The 22080-nt window shown below is 40.0% G+C and overlaps 1 protein-coding gene across 1 annotated transcript in view; it reads left to right on the top strand.

Moving 5' to 3' along the window:
- trub1 (TruB pseudouridine (psi) synthase family member 1) overlaps positions 1-13040 on the top strand; it is a 40698-nt gene extending 27658 nt beyond the window's left edge. The window contains exons 6-8 of the mRNA XM_039775625.1: positions 1080-1219; positions 6619-6675; positions 11021-13040. Coding sequence (XP_039631559.1) covers positions 1080-1219; positions 6619-6675; positions 11021-11280 — 457 coding nt within the window. The 3' untranslated portion in view covers positions 11281-13040. The remainder of the gene's footprint in view (positions 1-1079; positions 1220-6618; positions 6676-11020) is intronic.
- Positions 13041-22080: the final 9040 nt, after the last annotated feature.

The raw sequence follows: 22080 nt of genomic DNA, 5'->3' as shown, positions 1-22080 counted from the left end.
TTCCTGGGCCCTCCCTGTGTGGAGTTTGCATGTTCTCCCCGTGTCTGCGTGGGTTTCCTCCCACAGTCCAAACACATGCAGGTTAGGTGGATTGGCAATTCTGAATTGGCTCTAGTGTGTGCTTGGTGGGTGGGTGTGTTTGTGTGTGTCCTGCGGTAGGTTGGCACCCTGCCCGGGATTGGTTCCTGCCTTGTGCCCTGTGTTGGCTGGGATTGGCTCCGGCAGACCCCCGTGATACTGTGTTCGGATTCAGCGGGTTGGATAATGGATGGATGGATATTTTTCTGAGCAAGTACTTCTGCTGCACTATTCTAGTTGTATGAAAACTGGAAAGCACAGACTATAAAAGCAGCATTGGGTGTACTTTTTGGTTTAAACTGTAAATTATGCGTCCAGTTTTAGTTATTCCTTTTAAAAGTTTACTCTTTATTTACTTTAAACTTCAATTGCCACGTCTGACCAAGTCTGATTTCCCACTTCCAGTGTTCTGCAGAAATTTTACTGACTCAAGGGAATCGTGCAATGAGTCTGAATTTGTCATAGTCTATATAAATGTAGCCCCTTTTGTTTGTTTTTCTGTAAATCTTTTGTTTAAACTGAAGAGTGCTAGCTTCAGTACTGATCAGCGAGATACCACTGCTGACTTAACATGCAGTATGTCAGAACACAATCTTTCTTTCCTGTTTTCCTTATTAACCTCCTGTCTCCTATGCAGTCTTTTCTTGTATTTTTCTTCCATAACCTGGCTGCCTTTAACTCTTGGCAGAGAAAAGCACCTCAATCTATGCTCGTCTAGCTTTAGTGATCAGGTAAATGAAATAAACGTATTGGTCCTCACAGTAAAGACCATTAAATATACACTCTTGCAGCACCTAGCTTGAATCAAGCAATACACTCTAGCAGGTCATCACTACTTTTAACAGTACAGTTAAGCATGTGTATCTGTGTCTATAATTATGTTTGCTTTAATGGTAAAATCATTTGGATTGAGTGAAAATATAATAAAAACGATAGTAATATTGATTTTTTTTCTGTTGATCTTACTATATTTAAATTCATGTTCATATCTTTTTTTCCAGATACTCTGCACTAAAAAAAGATGGGCAGAGACTTTCTGTTTTGGTGAAGAAAGGACTTCCTGTAGAAGCCAAACCAGCAAGGCCCGTTATGGTTTTTAATCTTGAGTTGCAAAATTTCAGCTTGCCCCTATTCACACTTGGTATGTCTTCAGTTGTTCAGATAGGATTATATCCTTAGCTTTCTTTATTTTAAATTTTATGCAGTGCCTTTTCTTATGCACAAAGCATTCAGGAAGTTGCCATAAATATGCAGACAAAAATTACCATACCATGTTTTTCACATTAATAAGTAAGGTAGTCTAATGAAATTATGTAATTTAATTTTGTATATTGGCTTCCGTAATCAGTAATCACCTGATGATAAAAGTTAACTTAATTTCCTCCAACTCCAAAATAGGAGTTTCAGGAAATCCCACTTCAGTAAAAAAAAAAAAAAAAAACACTAGTTAATTAATCATGATTCTATGCTGATCAGATACTGCCTGTGGCATTTGAGCCTGACCTGGTTGCTAGTGTAAACTTATCCCATGTTGTTACCACTATCTAATGCTTTATACTTGTCTGCACAAATTTTACAATAATTGACTTTCATCCACCTGAATAGAATCCATCAATTTATTGTCTTGCAAATGTATTATTTTGACAGCATCTTAAATCTGTCTATCTTATTGCAAAACATACAGATAAACTAAGTGAATGCAATTTTGTGTGCTGTAAAGCAAAGGATGTGTTATGGCTCATAGTGCATCACTTTTTGCATGGCTACGTACCGGGTGGAACACCTAACATGATTTTACTATGAAATACTTCTTGGATTTTTATTGGGATTACTGTTTGGTTTGTTTTAATACATTTTAAGCATGTGCATATGGTAGTTTAAGAATTTCTAGAAGTGGGAAGGAAGCCAGGTTACCTAGGCTTTCAAAAGTGTGACTTTCATTGAACAGGCAAACTTTTCAGGAATACTGTTAACTACAGTGTTTGCTTAGTTTACCACGGTCATCAGCTAGATGCAACAAATGTTAACAGGATCTTACATACTTACAGTTTGCGTGTCTACCATTATTTGCATATTTATGGATAATAATATTTATGGTCCAATAAATTTGCTATTATATTATATACTATATTGTATTATAACTATATGTAAGTACTGTGAGCCTATTCCCTGTTAAGAGTGCTATAATAAAATAAATTGAATCCAAAGTACATCATAGTTATTGAGTGCATTATGCCATAAGTGTAATTATAATATTTAAGCTGTAAAGAAATGCACAATAATCTACACAAGAAGGAAACATTTGAGTTATTTTTTCTTATTTATGATGTCCATGGATGTGTGCGCTCGTGCAGCTGCGGGAAGTTGAAGTAATTGGAGCGAGACACACCTGCACATGTGGGTGTGGTCTGTCTCCATTATTTCATTGGCTTTCTGAGGTGAGCAATTAAGGTGCTGTGTCCACAGAGACCTATAAGGGAGAGCAGCCAAGAGAAGTGGAAGAGAAACGAAAAGAAGACAAAATAAAGAGAGTAGGGATTTTAAAGAGAGTAACAGAGACTTAACAGGCAGCAGAATGGGAGAGCCTGTACAAAATGTGAGGAAGCAGCCGTACACAAAGGTGAGCCCCAGGAAGGAGTGTGTGGCCGACGCTCAGGAACGGACTGTGAGATTGCTTCTATTGAGTGACAATTATGCTCAGTGTGTGCTCATGCCGGGAGGAGCCAGGTATTGGCAGTGGTGTTAGTAGCGCAGTGCTCGCCGACTCCTCGTGGAACGTCATGGGTTTGGCAGTGGCGACATGAGTCGAGATAAAAGGTTGTCTGCGCTTGTTGGTTTTGATGTCTCACAGTGTTGCCAGAACCGAGCTGGGAAAGCTGTGGAGATGCCCATTTTAAAAGGAAGGCACCAGGGCTCAGAATAGTAAAGGACAGTTTCCTGCCTGTGTTTTTACCCTTGTTTTAACGGATTATTTATTTGGATTGTAACCTCCACAATTTTGAACACTTGTTTTGATTTTTGATTGTTTTTAATAAAAGCACTGGAGCACTTTTCCACCATTCCTTGCTTTGTGTATTGTGTTCTCATCTGCTGGCTCTTCCTTCAGGTACCTTATCTGCGGTAGCGGGTTCCAGAGGCTCCTGGGATGCAGCTGGTAGTGTTGGGCCGACCCACACCGTCACACTGTTTAGTAAAGCAGTTCATGTAAAGTACAAGTTGAGAGTTTGATATGAATATTTTTTTTTTATTGGTTTGCTAGAATAGTTAAGAACAAAGGGCCATTCTGTAGAAATGCTCATCGATAAAAAGTTTTTTTGGCATAGGAAGCTTGTTTGTTTAATTTCATTTTGCTGATTTTCGTCCTACATTGGTAAATGCAAGCTGAATGCTTATTTTATTCTGTTTACTTTATGGAAATATGTCACCATTTATTCTATTTCTTCATGCCATCTTTAATTCTGTCCTATTGATTTCTTTTAAAATCTCAGTACTATGTTATGATGAAATAAGCGTTACACATAAGTGAAGTTAGCACTATTGCAGCCAGCTTCATCATCAAATTGTTTTAGAAACTACTCCTATAATTTACTCAATGCTGATTTGGTTTGAATCCATATATTTTAGTTCAGTGCATGCTGTGCTCTTGCAAATGTCTTTGCAGACAAAATTGTTATTAATTACCTTCTGCATTCAAAATAAATTTTAACAATAGGTTTCAATTACCTGTAATTTTCAGCTAATTTATTATAGAGCCTGTTTTTACAAGTTTGCTGAATTAATATATTGTATAAAATAATAAATGGATTCATTTTTTTTGTAATTAATTGCATAATTAGCTCCAGTGATCTGTTTTCTATAGCATATTTAAATGGATTTTTAATTATTTTAATTGGAAACCTGCAGTTCACATTACATCAGCCAAAAGGCTCACTTGAAAAGATAATCACTTTTACTTTATGCAGAGGAATAAATATTGTTACCCTCCTGACTACCAGTAGTTCAAATTTGTCCTCTCTGGAGGACATATGTAAACCTGAATATCTCCAACCCACTGCATACTACTGAATTAACTCCTTTTGCCATCTACTGAGGACATTTAGGGCTTTTCAATGATGCCAAATGTGAAGGGGTGGGGCTTTGGTACCTTTCTCTTTTTCATTAAGGAAAATGGCGTCCATCACTGCAGGCACATTTTATGGGAAGAGGAAAAGTAAGTGCATTGTACTTTTATTGAGCAAATTCTGGCTTGAAATGTTGGTGGCATATTTAATGTAAGTCTTTTAACAACACATTTAAACATTGTCTGAATAATTTTAACTGTATTTTAGTGTAGTATTTAGTGTTAAAAAAATGTCCTCTGTAGTGGACATTTGTAGTTATTTCCTCCACTTTGTTCTGAATCCATGACCAGAAATCGGTTTTACAAGCTGAGAAATTCCATTAAGATCGCCAACGACCTTGATGTTCCAGACGATGAAAAAGAAGTGATCTCTTGTGGAGAATCAGGCCCTCTTGACCAAAGTAAGGCAAGGATGTCTAAATCTGCCTAGAACAGGAAAATTGTGCATTGATGAGCAAATGGTTCCATTTACTGGTCGCTGCCCAGTGCGCCAGTATGTACCGGGCAAACCATACCCAACTGGACTGAAGGTGTTTGTCTTGGCTGCACCAAATGGTCTGGTCTTGGATTTTGTAGTCTACCAAGGCAAGACTACTTTCAGAGATACAGGAGGAAAAGGCATTGGAGAACAAGCTGTTCTTCATTTGGCAGAGTCTGTTCCCCAAGGAACCCACCTGTTCTTTGACAGGTTCTTTACAACGGTCAACCTCCTCGACACCCTGATGACAAAAGGGCTGACAGGAACTGGAACCCTCATGAATAACAGGGTTCCAAAGGAGTGCAAGATCATAGGGATAAGCCCTTCAAAAGAAAGGAAGAGGGACATCAGAGATGGTAGTTAGACGAAACCCTCCTGAACTTGCTGTCATAAAGTGGTTGGACAACAAGCCAGTTGTCATGGCATCCTCTGCCTATGGCATTGAACCTCAGGACACACGCAGAAGATGGTCCAAGAAAGACAAAGGTTTGTCCAGGTGTCAAGGCCACTGGCAATTGCTGAGTACAACACCAACATGGGTGGTGTGGACTTGGTTGACCGAATGTTGAGTTTCTACAGGATGGCCTCGACTCGGAAATGGACAGTGCGTGCAGTATTCCACTTTTTTGACTTGGCAATCACCAACTCGTGGCTTCAGTATAAGAGTGACTGCCAGTTTCTGGGGAAGAAACCACTGAAGTTCCTTGACTTCAAACTGCTCCTTGGTGAGGAGTTGATTACCCGGGCTCAAGCAGGAATCGCAAGTGACAGCGAAGATGACTACACTCCCCACGCCAAAAGTGGAAACGGCAGCCAAATGCAGCTCTGAGACACTATGGCCATCCATCTTCCAGAGATGGTGGACAAACACATGCATCAAGGTGTCGCAGATCTGGCTGCAAGAGCAAAACATATGTGATGTGCACGAAGTGCAAAGTATTCCTTTGTGTTTCCAAGAAGGGGAATTGCTTTTTGAAGTATCATACCAAATAAGCACAACAAAGCAAAATAAAACAGACAAACAAAAGTTATGATTGACAGTTATGGATGTTAAACTCATTCTTATGTTGACTTTTTTGTATTTTCTTTGGCACTAACTGATTGCCATCAAGATTCAGTTTCACATGTATGGCGTTCGATGTCCACTGTTGTGGACACATGATATCTGGAAAATAAAAACTTTTTTGAAAAAATGTTTTCAGTATTCTAATTACCCTACAAAGATTAGAGAATTTAAAAAAATGTGATTGGACAATATTTTTTTCCTGGTAGTCAGGAGGATGTTACTTAAAAAAATTGAATGTAATTCCATCCAGTCCACATATTTTTCTCTGTATAAAAGAGGACCGTTTCTGGATGAAAAACTCTTCAATTTTTCTATCCATTTAATAATTTTTCTTTTCCAGTTTAATGTCATAGGGAGCTAATGGTCATGATGGATGCATTGGGTGCTAGAAAGGAACCACCACTTAATAGGATGACAGTCCAAGGCAATAGTAGTTTTTGTACATACTTTTATTTACCTATTCAGTCTCACCAGGTCAGTTCACATAAACCTGCTTTACAGATGCAGGAGAAACTAGGAGCACATGGAGAAATTGCATGTGGACTTGGGCACAAAGTACAAATTTAACATAGAAGTTACTGTGGTTTTGTTCAACTAAGAGGGCTTGCAAAACACTGAAATACATGAATGATTAAAAAATGAAAATACTGCAGAGAAGTTTATATTCAATTAAAGTTTCAGGCCAGTTACATTTTATCTCAAGAAATGATTAACCGTTCTGCATGGAAACTAAAATGCAGATACAATATTTAATTTACTTTTACCCAATGAACTACAAATTTAATGTGTCTAATGAAATTGGTTTCTTAGTTTAAATTTAGAGTATATGCATATTTTGTTTACTTTGCTGGAGCTAAACCAGTATTTCTGTTGTAGATATTGAATGTGGTGGCGGCTTTTATGTAAGGAGTTTAGTCAGTGACATTGGCAAAGGTAAGACGTCTCTTAATCTGAACATTTAGAATATCCATATATTTGTGACCATTGTTCTGTAGTTTATAGGTACATTACTGAGCAAAATGTATTAATATAACAGATATTTTGTTAATAATGTATTAAAATTTTCTTTTTTTTACATACATCATCCATCCATCCATCCATCCTGTTCCGCTTATCCGAGGTCGGGTCGCGGGGGCAGCAGCTTGAGCAGAGAGGCCCAGACTTCCCTCTCTCCGGCCACTTCTTCTAGCTCTTCCGGGAGAATCCCAAGACGTTCCCAGGCTAGCCAGGAGACACAGTCCCTCCAGCGTGTCCAACCGGGAGAAGACCCAGGACGTGCTCGGAACACCTCACTAGGGAGGCGTCCAGGAGGCATCCTGATCAGATGCCCGAGCCACCTCATCTGACTCCTCTCGATGCAGAGGAGCAGCGGCTCTACTCTGAGCCCCTCCCGGATGACCGAGCTTCTCACCCTATCTTTAAGGGAACGCCCAGACACCCTGCGGAGGAAACTCATTTCAGCCGCTTATTCGCAATCTCGTTCTTTCGGTCACTACCCATAGCTCATGACCATAGGTGAGGGTAGGAACGTAGATCGACTAGTAAATTGAGAGCTTTGCCTTACGGCTCAGCTGCTTTTTCACCACGACAGTCCGATGCAGAGCCCGCATCACTGGAGACGCTGCAACGATCCGCCTGTTGTTCTCATGCTCCATTCTTCCCTCACTCGTGAACAAGATCCCGAGATACTTGAACTCCTCCACTTGAGGCAGGATCTCTCCTCCAACCCTGAGAGGGCACTCCACCCTTTTCCGGCTGAGGACCATGGTCTCGGATTTGGAGGTGCTGATTCCCATCCCAGCCGCTTCACACTCAGCTGCGAACCGATTCAGAGAGAGCTGAAGATCACGGCCTGATGAAGCAAACAGGACAACATCATCTGCAAAAAGCAGTGACCCAATCCTGAGTCCACCAAACCGGACCCCTTCAACACCCTGGTTCGCCTAGAAATTCTGTCCATAAAAGTTATGAACAGAATTGGTGACAAAGGGCAGCCCTGGCGGAGTCCAACTCTCACTGGAAATGGGCTCGACTTACTGCCGGCAATGCGGACCAAGCTCTGACACTGGTTGTACAGGGACCGAACAGCTCTTATCAGGGGGTCCGGTACCCCATACTCCCGGAGCACCCCCCACAGGATTCCCTGAGGGACACGGTCGAACGCCTTTTCCAAGTCCACAAAACACATGTAGACTGGTTGAGCAAACTCCCATGCAACCTCCAGGGTTCTGCTAAGGGTGCAGAGCTGGTCCACTGTTCCGTGACCAGGATGAAAACCACACTGTTCCTCCTGAATCCGAGGTTCGACTATCCGACGGACCCTCCTCTCCAGAACCCCCGAATAGACTTTTCCAGGGAGGCTGAGGAGTGTGATCCCTCTGTAGTTGGAACACACCCTCCGGTCCCCCTTTTTAAAGAGGGGCACCACCACCCCAGTCTGCCAATCCAGAGGCACTGTCCCCGATGTCCATGCGATGTTGCAGAGGCGTGTCAACCAAGACAGTCCTACAACATCCAGAACCTTGAGGAACTCCGGGCGTATCTCTTCCACCCCCGCGGCCCTGGCACCAAGGAGTTTTTTGATCACCTCGGTGACCTCAGCCCCAGAGATGGGGGAGCCCACCTCAGAGTCCCCAGGCTGTGCTATCTCATTGGAGGACATGTTAGTGGGATTGAGGAGGTCTTCGAAGTACTAAAACCACCGACCCACAATGTCCGGGTCGAGGTCAGCAGCGCACCATCCCCACTATATACAGTGTTGACACTGCACTGCTTCTCCCTCCTGAGACGCCGGACAGTGGACCAGAATCTCCTTGAACCTGTCCAAAAGTCGTTCTCCATGGCCTCCCCAAACTCCTCCCATGCCAGAGTTTTTGCCTCAGCAACCACCGAAGCCACATTCTGCTTGGCCTGTCGGTACCCATTAGCTGCCTTTTAGAGTCCCACAGAATAAAAAGGTCCGGTAGGACTCCTTCAGCTTGACAGCATCCCTCACCGCCGGTGTCCACCAACAGGTTCGGGGATTGCCGCCACGACAGGCACCGACCACCTTACGGCCACAGCTTCGGTCAGCCACCCCAACAATAGAGGCACAGAACATGGCCCATTCAGACTCAATGTCCCCCATGTCTCTCGGGACGTGGTTGAAGTTCTGCCGGAGGTGGGAGTTGAAGCTACTTCTGACAGAGGACTCTGCCAGCCGTTCCCAGCAGACCCTCACAACACATTTGTGTCTACCAGGCCTAACCGGCATCCTCCCCCACCATCGACGCCAACTCACCACCCAGGTGGTGATCAGTTGACGTCTCCGCCCCTCTCTTCACCCGAGTGTCCAAGACATGTGGCCGCAAGTCCAACGACACGACCTTAAAGTCGATCATTGAACTGAGCCCTAAGGTGTCCTGGTGACAAGTGCACATATGAACACCCCTATACTTGAACATGGTGTTCGTTATGGACAATCCGTGAGGAGCACAGAAGTCTAATAGCAAAACACCGCTCGGGTTCAGATCGGGGAGGCCATTCCTCCCAATCATGCCCTTCCAGGTCTCACTGTCATTGCCCACGTGAGCATTGAAGTCTCCCAGCAGTACGAGGGAGTCCCCAGAAGGTTTACGCTCTAGCACCTCCTTCAGGGACTCCAAAAAGGTTGGGTACTCCAAACTGCTGTTCGGCGCATACGCACAAACAACAGTCAGGAGCCGCCCCCACACCCCAGCCAACCCCCAAAGGTGGAGGGAGGCTACCCTCTCGTTCACCGGGGTAAACCCGGTGTACAAGCTCCAAGTTGGGGGGCAATAAGTATGCCAACACACGCTTGGCGCCTCTCACCGGTGGCAACTCCAGAGTGGTAGAGAGTCCAGCACCTCTCAAGGAGATTGGTTCCAGAGTCCAAGCTGTGCGTTGAGGTCAGCCCGACTATATCTAGCCGGAACCTCTTGACCTCATACACTAGCTCAGACTCCTACCCCATTAGAGAGGTGATATTCCACTTCCCAAGAGCCAGCTTCTGTAGCCGATGATCGAACCGCCAAGGTCCCTGCCTTCGGCCACCACCCAACTCGCACTGCACCCAACCTCCTTGGCCCCTCCCATAGGTGGTGACCCCATGAGAAGGGGGACCCACGTTGCCTATTTGGGCTGTACCCGGCCGAGCCCCATGGGTACAGGCCCGGCCATCAGGCGCTTGCCATCGAGCCCCACCTCCAGGCCTGGCTCCAGAGGGGGGCCCCGGTGACCCGCGTCCGGGCGAGGGAAAACGGCATCCAAATTTTTTCTTCGTCATAGGAGGTCTATTGAACCGCTCTTTGTCTCATCCCTCACCTAGGACCAGTTTGCCTTGGGTGACCCTACCAGGGGCATTAAGCCCTGGGCAACAGAGCTCCTAGGATCATTGGGACACGCAAACCCCTCCACCACGATAAGGTGGCAGTTTGAGGAGGGGTCCTAAATTTTTTGTATCCTAAATGTGACAATGTCCACAGCATAAGGGGAAGATTGTTCAAAAGTAGAATTTTTTGGCAAGGAGTCTTTCCAGTTGAAGTTTTTTGTTTGTACCTTATACCTAATGTTTTTTAAAGTGGCATCAATATGGACCTAGCAAAGTTGGGGGGGGAATCATTTCTTCTTGTTCGCTTTTCCATTCTGTCACTGTTTCAGATGCTGATGTAGTATTTTTCCCAGTACAGCAAGGCATTTCACGTTAGAGTTCCACATGGTTTTTGTTAGTGTCTCATAATGAAATTTAAAGTACTTGTGTATACAATGTGTAGTGCTGCTGCAATCATCTGTAGGTAAACTTACGTCATACATCATTAGGTTAAATAATGCTGTGAAGTTAAGACGGAAATTGGCAGTACAGTAGTTACTTATGGAAAATAATGAAATATTAAAAAAGAAAGATAGAAAGTGATGTTGATTCTTTAAACTTACCCAGAGTGTTTATTAGAATTTATTTTTCATCTTATAGATAGAGGAGAAACCAAGCTATAAGCATGCATTTTGTGTGTGTATGTTTTTTTAATGTAGCATTCATTAAACATTTGAAACAGTGGACAGAGGAGGTTTAGATAATTGATGTTGGTGTAGGTATTCATTTTATTTTGCTAATGATCTGGTAGAATTAATTAAAATGCATCTACAGGTACATGGGAACCTGTCCATAAACAGTTTGATGTTCCACCTTTCCCATATTGTACCCCAAAGCCTCTCATGCAATTTTAATTTATCTTTTGTTTGACCCAAATAATGTTGTTTTTTTTTTTTTTATAAACTACAGAGCTATCTTCTTGTGCACATGTGAAAAATTTAATCAGAACCAAACAAGGTCCTTTTACACTTGAGGAACATGCACTTCATGAAGATAAGTGGACAATAGATGCCATTGCAGAATCCATTCAAGCTGGCATTCCACTTTTAACTGAAGAATCTTCTGCAAAGAAAATTAAATTAGATACAACAAGTGATATTCCACAGTCTGATGAATCTAATGTAGACCGTGAAGGCACTAAAAATATTGAAGGAAAAGTTGAAACTTAAGAACTTTGAAGGCGAAAGTGAACATCGATCAAGCTATTATATTAGGAGACTGTGCAGTATAAAGTAATGTGTGGCCCATGTTACATTTCCTCTGCCTTCTAAGACTACTAGGCCGGTTGACTTCATAATTATGCCATTTGTGACTACGAGAAATATTTTTTTTGTTAGCCTTCAACTTTTTTCATTTTGAACTATAAATAGCCATATGTGGTACCCATGATGGGTATTTTTGTTTCATTAAAAACTATTAATAACAAAAAAGTGAATGTTACCAGTTATACGGATTAGTAATTAATTCATTACAATTTTTTTTAAATGTATAAAATTGTGAACAGTATGGAGTAACGTTTGTAATGTACATTTGATATCTTATGGTTAATGTCCTTAAACTCTCACAGTAAGTAGATATTTTGATTTTCATTGAAACTATTTAAAAGCCTCTGTTTATAATATATGATGATTTCCAAAAATTACAAAGTTGTATGTTATTCAGAATATCATGTTTTTAAAAATAAGACAATTGTTTGTATAACAAAGATAAGAATATCATCCCCAGGTTAATAGAGACCAGCAGTCATCCTAAATAATTAGTGTAGATTAAATGTTACTGTATACATCCCTTTCAACTGTATTTTTTATTTTTTTTTAGTTTGTCACAGAAAAACTATTCTTTACATTGATCTAGCATATATAGTTAATTTTGAACTTTTTCAGTAAATATTTACATATAAACAGGTATACTTAGTGTTTTGCTATACATAATGTAATATTCTTATTTATATTATGCTTTTTTAGTTAAATGGATTTTACTAATTTAAGATTTCATTATACAAATCTTCATCTGAAATTGTTATATCTAGCTTTGTTTCTATTTAAAAGATAAAATAATGCATGTATGAAAAATGAGATTCCTTGAATTTTTGAATGTCATGCAAATTTAATTCAGATATTACAGATATAACATAGAGGTATGATGGTTGTGTTGGTCATGTGAATCTACCTGACAAATCTGTTAGCTGGAGCTAAAAAGCATGCATAGTTGTGGAAAAAAAAAAGAAAAAGTGGAGACAATTTTCAAGGACCAAAACTATTTATTTTTTCATATCTACACACAGATTTAAGAATACACAGTACATTACAAACTTTACTCAGTTCTGTCAGTTTTGGGGCTAAATGAAATATAAAACAAGTGAAAACAATCAAGTAAGTTAATCAATTAATCAATTAATTCTAATCAAGTGTAAGTGCTTTCTTGTATTGAATATGAGTTTTCATGTAATTTTAATGAGATTAACAGTTGAAAGAAATACAAACTTAACAGTTATTTTTCAGTTTTGAGTCTGTTCATGAAATATATTAACTTTATAAACGACAAGCTGCGCTACCTGGCTTCACCCTGGAAATTTTCTAAGTCACTAGGCCTCAGTTTTAACCCCATTGATTCGTCAGATATATCAGAAATACTGTGTAACTAAGCATTTTTCTGTCAAAAAATATCTAGACTTTTTTAATCGTGGCTAAGATATTTAGTTCACTTGAGTGGCTTACTGTTGAACAAGCTACATACAGTCCTTGGTGGTTTTGGTGTGAAGAGATTGCGACAGAACTCTGTATTAAAGCAGTACTTCAATAATCTTGCAAGGGTGCCTTAAAGTTGAATCATTCAGAGCTGAAAACTGCTTAATACTTCGACTCTGATAGCATCAAAGGTTAAAATTAGTACTGCCTCGGTAATGAGTGGATTTGAATTAAAAAAAAAACAAACCCCACAAAAGTTACCAATTACTTTTACTCACTCAAAGGGACAGTCCTGTTCACTTCTTATCACATTCTGAAATGGAGCATCTCCATCAACTATGAAAAAAATCACACATCATTCATTTCAGTAGTTTATTTATTTATTTATATATATATATATATATATATAAATTTCCTTGTATGTGTGCTTTATGAACATAATGAGTTGAGATCAGGGTTATCTGTTATTGTTTGATTGTAGAATTCACGCTGGGTTGTAGAGGATCAAATATTCACTCAATGACATGCAAATCAATTTATAACTTTTGTGTAAAGTTTTTTTTTTTCTGGATTTCTGGTGGATATTCTGTCTCTCTCCATTAAAATGAATTTACCATAAAAATTAGAGACTGTTCATTTCTTTGTAAGTGAGCAAACTTACAAATTCAGCAGGGGATCAAATAATTATTTCCCCCACTGTATCCTATGGCTGCAGATATTTATTCCAGCTAGTTTTTCAGTCATTCTTGTGTTTAATAGTTAAACTATATGACTGAATGTTTGTGGCACCTGACCATTATACCTACAGTGGCATACAAACGTATTTAGTATCCTGGAAAGCCATCATAATTTTCTGCATGACAAAAGATTTGTACACATTTTTATTCATTCATTATTTTTAATTTGAACTATTATGCTCTAACAATACTTTTCCAAAATTAAAATATTTTCTGTAGTTATTTAACTGAAGAAGAAGAAAATCTATTGTTAGCATTTATATAAGTATTCAAGCCTTACACATTAATACTTTGTTGAGAACCCTTTTGCTGCAATTACAGCCTTATTTCTTTTGGTATAAGTATGTACCAGTTTTGCACATTATTCAGGAGTGACTTTTCCCCATTCTTTTTGACAGAATTGATAAGAGATCCTTTAGTTTGGTGGGATGGCACCTCTGGACAGACGTTTTTAAATAGCACCACAGTTGCACAAAAGAGTCAAGATCATGGCTTGGTCATTCCAAAACATTCATCTTTCTGTTTTTGAGCCAATCTCATGTTGCTTTGGCATTATGCTGAGGGTCATTGTCATATTGAAAGTTCATAGAAAGCTGGAAGAAGTTCTCCTGCAATTTTATGTGGTATGTTTGTCCATCCATTGTCCCTTCATCTCTTAAGTTAGGAATTAAAAACTTCCATGGGTCATTTAAGTTAAAATTTGTTACAAACTGTGTAATTATCTTTGCAGTATTAAATGTTATTATGGCTGTATGTGAGGATCGGTCTAGGTCTGGATTTAAAATAGTCTCCAGCCATTTTAATTTTCTGAGTGTTCACATTAGGGATAGATGCAAATACATTTTGGAAGAAACCTCAATCATCCATGTTAGGTGCATAGATATTAATCAAAATCACTTTAATATTAGATAAATTGCCCATCACCATGACAATATCGCCCTTCAGAATCAAATATTACATCTGAAAATACAAATGGAATAGTTCTGTGCATTAAGATTCCTATACCTAGTTTTCTTTATATAGCTGGAGTGAAAAATTTGGCCAGTCCACTCTCTTTGCAGCTGAAATTGGTCCTTACTTATTGAGTCTCCTGTGAAAATACATTCTTGGCATTTAGACTTAAGTGCAGGAGTACTTTCTTTTCTGTTTTATTCATGATTGAGACCCTTGACATTCCAGCTCACAAAGTTCACTATTTGATCATAGAGAAAGTGCTTCTGAACTTTTGTTGACATTTTGTAACCTTAAGTTAAAGTAAGTACATTGTTACATATAATAGCTTTGACATTAATATTATCGTCAGGTGTTATGGCTATGAAACCTATTATGTTGGCATTTGTGGTCATTGGGGTAGAAGGGATAAATAAGAAATGGCATTGCTCTCTCCCCTAAACTCCCCTCCCCAATTTTGCTTCTGCCAGTGAGGCAAACCACAGTTCACAAAGTCCCAGTCCTCTGACATGCCAAGAGAGTGCATGTCCAGAATGAAATGAACCCCCCAGTAGCTGTGTAGAGAAGGTAAAGTCCAAAAACTGTGTACTTGGTTATAGCCAAAATGTACATATAATTAAAGATATATCAATAATTGAAGCTTAAAAATATAAATATATTTTAAGTACCAGAAAGTTTATTTTTGTCTTTTGTTTACTTTTTGACATTTTGAGAGTCATCTCAGTATTTTGGATTTTATTTTCTGTGGGGATGCCACTTGCCAGGTGATTGTCTATGTATGTGTAGATTGATATAATTGGCATGTGGTTGTGTGGTTTTGATGACCATCCTGTTTAAATTAGTGTCACTGCCTGAACTTGTAGTTTCTGTGCAGTACCTTTTTGTTTTTGAGCACTTTCTATTTTGATATCTTCAACATTTAGTGAATTGACCCTAGACTGTCCTTACAACTCTTATTGAATTTCCTCAAAATAAGACCTTCACCTCACTTGGAGAACTATTATGAATTGACTGAAGTGGTTGCAGTGCCAACAGCCTAGATTACTTCATATTAATTTTGTCTAATTCTGTTACCTTCTCAACTCAATTAATAAGAAATATAGACTGGAATTTGTGAAAATTAATAAAATGACACCAAGGTTAACCTGCGGTATGCATCCATCAGGCTGATTCTACTGCAGTGCTGTAGGAGCACTAGCTAAGATCATTTTTTACCTTCCTGACATTAAGATGTTCATTTTAAAAAGATTACGAGTATATTAATTTTACTGTTCAGTCAGTGCATTAGGTTGAAAAAATAGTGCCTTTTACAGTTTGTTAAATAAATATCGTAATTTTTCATTTGTGGGGATATTAGGGTTACTTTAGGATTATATAGGTGTAGATTTTAAGTGAATAAACTGCTCCGAGTTCATAAGGGAAAGCTGTTGTATGTTCTGTAATAGAGACAATAGGCAGGTGAAATTCTCTCATAGCTCATAATGGGGCTGTATGACCAGTCACTCATGGGATGTTTGTCAAGGGATAGGATGTTAGACTGGGGAGATGTTCAAATAAGATGAAAGATATGAAAATGCTAAAGTAGTGCTGTTATTTTATTTCTGTATATGTTTGAACTCGGGGAAATTAATCAGTGTGTATATACTTATAAGAAGATGTGAAAATGAGAAATTGGGACTTTGCATTTAATGATTCTCATAGCTCAAAGTAACTTGTAGATTTTCCTCATTTAGGCTAACATAATTAAACCAGTGTGCTGTGTTTGAGATTACTTGATGACACACAGTTCTGATATTGGGGGGGTCACAGTTATAAGACAAAGAAAGGTGAAAGAGCACATAGATGATATGTGAGAGAGTACTGAAGAAGCAATGAAACCTATCGGTGTATACTCTTGGATTTACTGATGCAAAGCTTGCTTTAGCAATATTGATTTGAATCTTTCAGGTTTGTGTTTTTTTTTTCTCTCTATTTGTCGTCTTGTATTTGATGTGCCTGGTTTCTTAACAAATAAGCATCAGTTTAAAATGGAATATAGTTGTCGGTATTGTCTTACTGACCCCAGCAATTCTTCCCCATTTGGTGAGCTTGTCAGGTTAAACTTTTTCGAAGAAGGTTGCAATCTGGGAGCTGAAGGGTATATGTAGGTAATATTCCCATTGTATGCTTTTACATGTATTTATTTTTGATATTTACTCATATGGACTGTGTCATTTCTCATTTCCAAACTTTCAAAATGCATTTTTGTACAGGGGATTCTTACTTTGTTTATTTTTAAAGTGCTGTTGAAGTCACTGTGTGAACTTTGTTAATAACAGTAATTATAGTTGACAGTGTTGCCATGTATATATTTCATTTATACATGTCACATGCTGCACATGTTACAGCAATATCTCCAGTCAGTCAGAACGTAAGCAATTTGCAGTTCACATTTTATCAGCGTTCTGTCTCCTGGCGCCTTGCAAGTGCTACAGTACATCTTCCCATAGGGCTGTTCTACTGTTTCTATGCATCAACAACTTTGCTTCCCCAAAATGTATTGGAAAACATGTAATGCCAACGCCTGTTTCAGAGATCAGTCCTGGAAAGAGCCCCCCTGTATTTCATTGGACGTATTCACACAGGGCAACTGGCCCACACGACACACTGAGCGTTACAAGGCTAAGAATTAAGCCTGAAGCCCTGAGGTAGGAATGCTAGGCACTGCACCACTAGACCCCCCAATGTTCTCTCTAGTGCAGGACTGGTTTAAAATTAAACTGATGCTTTATTTATAGTTTTCTACTACTGGATTGCTAGCAGCACCCTTCCTATACCTCTCTCTAACTATCTGCTTTGGTATGGTGCGTGATTGAGCCCCACAGAGGTATCCACCTGGTAGCACTCTGTTTGCCTAAACGGTGTGGATTTGAATTAACAAAAACACGTGAATAAACTTTTGTTAAACACGTAATCTTCTGCACTCCAGCAATGTAAACATTAGGAGAATAGGCAAATCCCAGACAGATACTAACCAGGTTAGGAATCATATGTGCCCTCCTCTGCCCACATTAATACATCAGTACTACTACTCCATGTATCTGCTTGTCATGTCAGCTGGGTCGATTACATTTACTGCGCCTGTGAAATCCGACTCTGTGATGAGGCTGGCACCAAGCAAGCAAAATACGGCACGTAGTTTTCTTGTTTGGTTTTTTTTTTCGGATGTTCTCTGATCCATACACTAAGAAATAAAAAATTATGATGATGAATTAAGGACATCAAAATCAGAATTTGGACTTGTTACAAAATTATTTTTTCAATAACAACATGATTCATTTTTCTGTTCATTAAACAGGAAAGCACTGGATAACATTTGCAGAGCTATGTACGAGTACTTGAACTTGTCCGCCAGGGCCTGCTGCTCACCCCTTGGAACAAAACAAAGCAGTCCAAGAGAGGAGCTCGACTTCAGAAGGAGAGATGCCTTGTCTGAGGCCGGGGATATACTTAACGCTACATGATGCATAGGCTTGATTACGCTGCTGCTACACAAGCAGTGCACTGACTATACTTGTGCGCGTACGTTAAGTAACTCTGGAGGATTCCACCAGTTGGCAGTGTGAGAAATCATCACAATCAGAAAACATCTGGTTTAAATGTGTTGTGAGTTGAGGGAAGAAAGATGTTAAAGATAAAAAAAAAAAAAATTCTGCTTTTTGATGCTGTTGTGAAAGTGCAAAAAAAAATGAAGGCAACACCGACACAGAAGATAGTTTTTTCACACCACTGTACTATTTGCCCCCTTCCTGATTTCTTATTCGTTTGCATGTTTGTCACACAAAATGTTTCTGATCATCAAACACATTTAACCATTAGTCAAATATAACACAAGTAAACACAAAATGCAGTTTTTAAATAATGGTTTTTATTATTTAGGGAGAAAAAAAAATCCAAACCTACATGGCCCTGTGTGAAAAAGTAATTGCCCCCTGAACCTAATAACTGGTTGGGCCACCCTTAGCAGCAATAACTGCAATCAAGCGTTTGCGATAACTTGCAATGAGTCTTTTACAGCGCTCTGGAGGAATTTTGGCCCACTCATCTGTGCAGAATTGTTGTAATTCAGCTTTATTTGAGGGTTTTCTAGCATGAACCACCTTTTTAAGGTCATGACATAGCATTTCAATTGGATTCAGATCAGGACTTTGACTAGGCCACTCCAAAGTCTTCATTTTGTTTTTCTTCAGCCATTCATAGGTGGATTTGCTGGTGTGTTTTGGGTCATTGTCCTGTTGCAGCACCCAAGATCGCTTCAGCTTGAGTTGACGAACAGATGGCGGACATTCTCCTTCAGGATTTTTGGTAGACAGTAGAATTCATGGTTCCATCTATCACAGCAAGCCTTCCAGGTCCTGAAGCAGCAAAACAACCCCAGACCATCACACTACCACCACCATATTTTACTGTTGGTATGATGTGCTTTTTCTGAAATGCTGTGTTCCTTTTACGCCAGATGTAACGGACATTTGCCTTCCAAAAAGTTCAACTTTTGTCTCATCAGTCCACAAGGTATTTTCCCAAAAGTCTTGGCAATCATCGAGATGTTTCTTAGCAAAATTGAGATGAGCCCTAATGTTCTTTTTGCTTAACAGTGGTTTGCGTCTTGGAAATCTGCCATGCAGGCCGTTTTTGCCCAGTCTCTTTCTTATGGTGGTGTCGTGAACACTGACCTTAATTGAGGCAAGTGAGGCCTGCAGTTCTTTAGACGTTGTCCTGGGGTCTTTTGTGACCTCTCGGATGAGTCGTCTCTGCGCTCTTGGGGTAATTTAGGTCGGCCGGCTACTCCTGGGAAGGTTCACCACTGTTCCATGTTTTTGCCATTTGTGGATAATGGCTCTCACTGTGGTTCGCTCGAGTCCCAAAGCTTTAGAAATGGCTTTATAACCTTTACCAGACTGATAGATCTCAATTACTTCTGTTCTTATTTGTTCCTGAATTTCTTTGGATCTTGGCATGATGTCTAGCTTTTGAGGTGCTTTTGGTCTACTTCTCTGTGTCAGGCAGCTCCTATTTAAGTGATTTCTTGATTGAAACAGGTGTGGCAGTAATCAGGCCTGGTGGTGGCTACGGAAATTGAACTCAGGTGTAATACACCACAGTTAGGTTATTTTTTAACAAGGGGGCAATTACTTTTTCACACAGGGCCATGTAGGTTTGGATTTTTTTTATCCCTAAATAATAAAAACCATCATTTAAAAACTGCATTTTGTGTTTACTTGTGTTATATTTGACTAATGGTTAAATGTGTTTGATGATCAGAAACATTTTGTATGACAAACATGCAAAAGAATAAGAAATCAGGAAGGGGGCAAATAGTTTTTCACACCACTGTATATTAGACCTTTTAAATGTATTGCGTCATTGCGATGGGAAATAGGCAATACACGGATTGCATAAGTGAGAAATGGATGAAGAAAAGCACCATGAATATACTCACATGTCAGCAGTTAAGTCTGCTGATTTGCTTCACTGCATTGAACCATTCATCAAACATCAAAGCACACAGATTGATCCTGTTGGAACTGCAATGCAGCTTGTTGTCATGTTGATAGTAAACACCGCTGATGTCAAGTACCAAAACCAGACCACACACGTCCACCCATATTTTTGCTGGTACTGCAACTTATGTACAGTAATTCCTCCTCGATCGCGGGGGTTGTGTTCCAGACCCCCCCTCGCGAAAGGTGAAAATCCGTGAAGTAGAAACCATATGTTTCTATGGTTATTTTTATATATTTTAAGCCCTTATAAACTGTCCCACACTGTTTATAAATATTCCCCGCAGAGTTATACAGCATCATCCCTTTGTATTCTCTTAGATATTAGTTAAGATTCATTGAAATTATGTAATTAAGCACACTGCTTATATACAGTAAAAACTAAATATTATTTTAAAGCTATTGACTGTCTCCGATATCACATATGTTACAGCCATTACGATAGACAGGCCACCAGCAATAAATACGTACAACGCAAGAAAAATAGTATACGGTAAATGTGTGTGTACAGTGACACTAAACGTACGTACATGTACTAAGTACTGTAAGTAGAAAATTAATTATGGTTACTCACCAACAGTGACACGATGACTTGTCCGATAACAATGAGTTTTATTTTACTGCACAACAAAGGAGAGCGTTACAGCCCTTAAAGGAGCCACTTCAGGCCATTGTTCTTCTCTTGGCAGCCTTCAGTCCAAATCCCTAAAGCAGATTCCATCCAGACTACTGCCTTATTACATCCACTTACAACTTGTTTTGCACCCTGGTTAAAAGGACACTGCGGCCGTAGATCTTATATTCCTTTCCTACTTTTTAAATAAAAAGAATCGTAGCCTTCACCAAATCCAAAATGTTTACCTTTTCGGCAATCGTTAACATCTTCCGTTTGCGCTTGGGCACGGCACCTGAAGCAGTAGCAGATCGTTTTGGAGCCATAATGAAGGGCTTGACTATGCACAAAGATAAACACAAAAGAGCACAACTCTTTACACAGCGAAACACGTTGATGCTGAATGAGCGAGACGAGACTTCCTGGTTAACAGTGCATTCAGCAGGCAGGAACTTAACTGCGTGCTCTGATTGGTTAGCTTCTCAGTCATCCGCCAATAGCGTCCCTTGTATGAAATCAATTGGGCAAACCAACTGAGGAAGCATGTAAAGGAAGTTAAAAGACCCATTGTCCGCAGAACCCGCGAAGCAGCGAAAAATCCGCATTATATATTTAGTTATGCTTTCATATAAAATCCGCGATAGAGTGAAGCCGCGAAAGTCGAAGCGCGATATAGCGAGGGATTACTGTATACGTCTTGTTAATTTCTGATGCCTTGCTCAGACAATGCGTCAAAAGAATGCTGGGAGTGTAAGTGTTCTGAGTGTATAAATCGGCCCTAACCTAGCCGCATCACGCAAATCAGTGAATTGTTCCAGTGCTTGGCAGAGAACGCTGTTTGAGGCCAAGAGGTAACAAGCAGCATAGAAGCAGTCCTGCTGTCCCCACAATGAATGCTGGCCAATCCTTTACGCGTGTCTTGCAATCCTGTACAGGAACATTATGAAGATCCCAGGAGACAAGGCGCACCATTTGCAGAATCTAATGCTGTGGGCTAGCTCTTGCATTCGATTGATATGTCAGGACTACGAAGAGATATACATTTCTAATTTATTTTAGGTCTTACCCTACAAGGCTGTCTTTTGCAAACCTCTTTTGATTTAGGTGCATCGTTTCCGTAAAGTCTCCATCCTGGCATGAATCGGCGCAGAGAGTTTGGAAGTGAGAAGGAGCTGTCACTGTACCTGTGACCTCGTGAGCAGTGGCTGCATGGCGGAGGAAAACACGAGTGGGAGAGACGGGAGTGGAGTCTTGTAACATGAGCACCATGAGACAGAGCGGCGGAACTGAAGTGCAGCTGAGCATGGAGACCCAGGTTTGGCTCTTGTGTACCTCGTGGCCCTTTTAAGGCCTCCTTTGTACCCCAATTGTGTGTTTTGTTCCCTCGCATTCACACCTGAGCAATGAGGACTGCTGCTGTACTCTTTAACTACATTTAGAA

Source organism: Polypterus senegalus, chromosome 1 (genome assembly GCF_016835505.1).
Source record: "Polypterus senegalus isolate Bchr_013 chromosome 1, ASM1683550v1, whole genome shotgun sequence".
Lineage (NCBI taxonomy): Eukaryota > Metazoa > Chordata > Cladistia > Polypteriformes > Polypteridae > Polypterus > Polypterus senegalus.
Note: the sequence above shows the minus strand (reverse complement) of the source record. Positions and strands in the feature narration are given on the sequence as shown.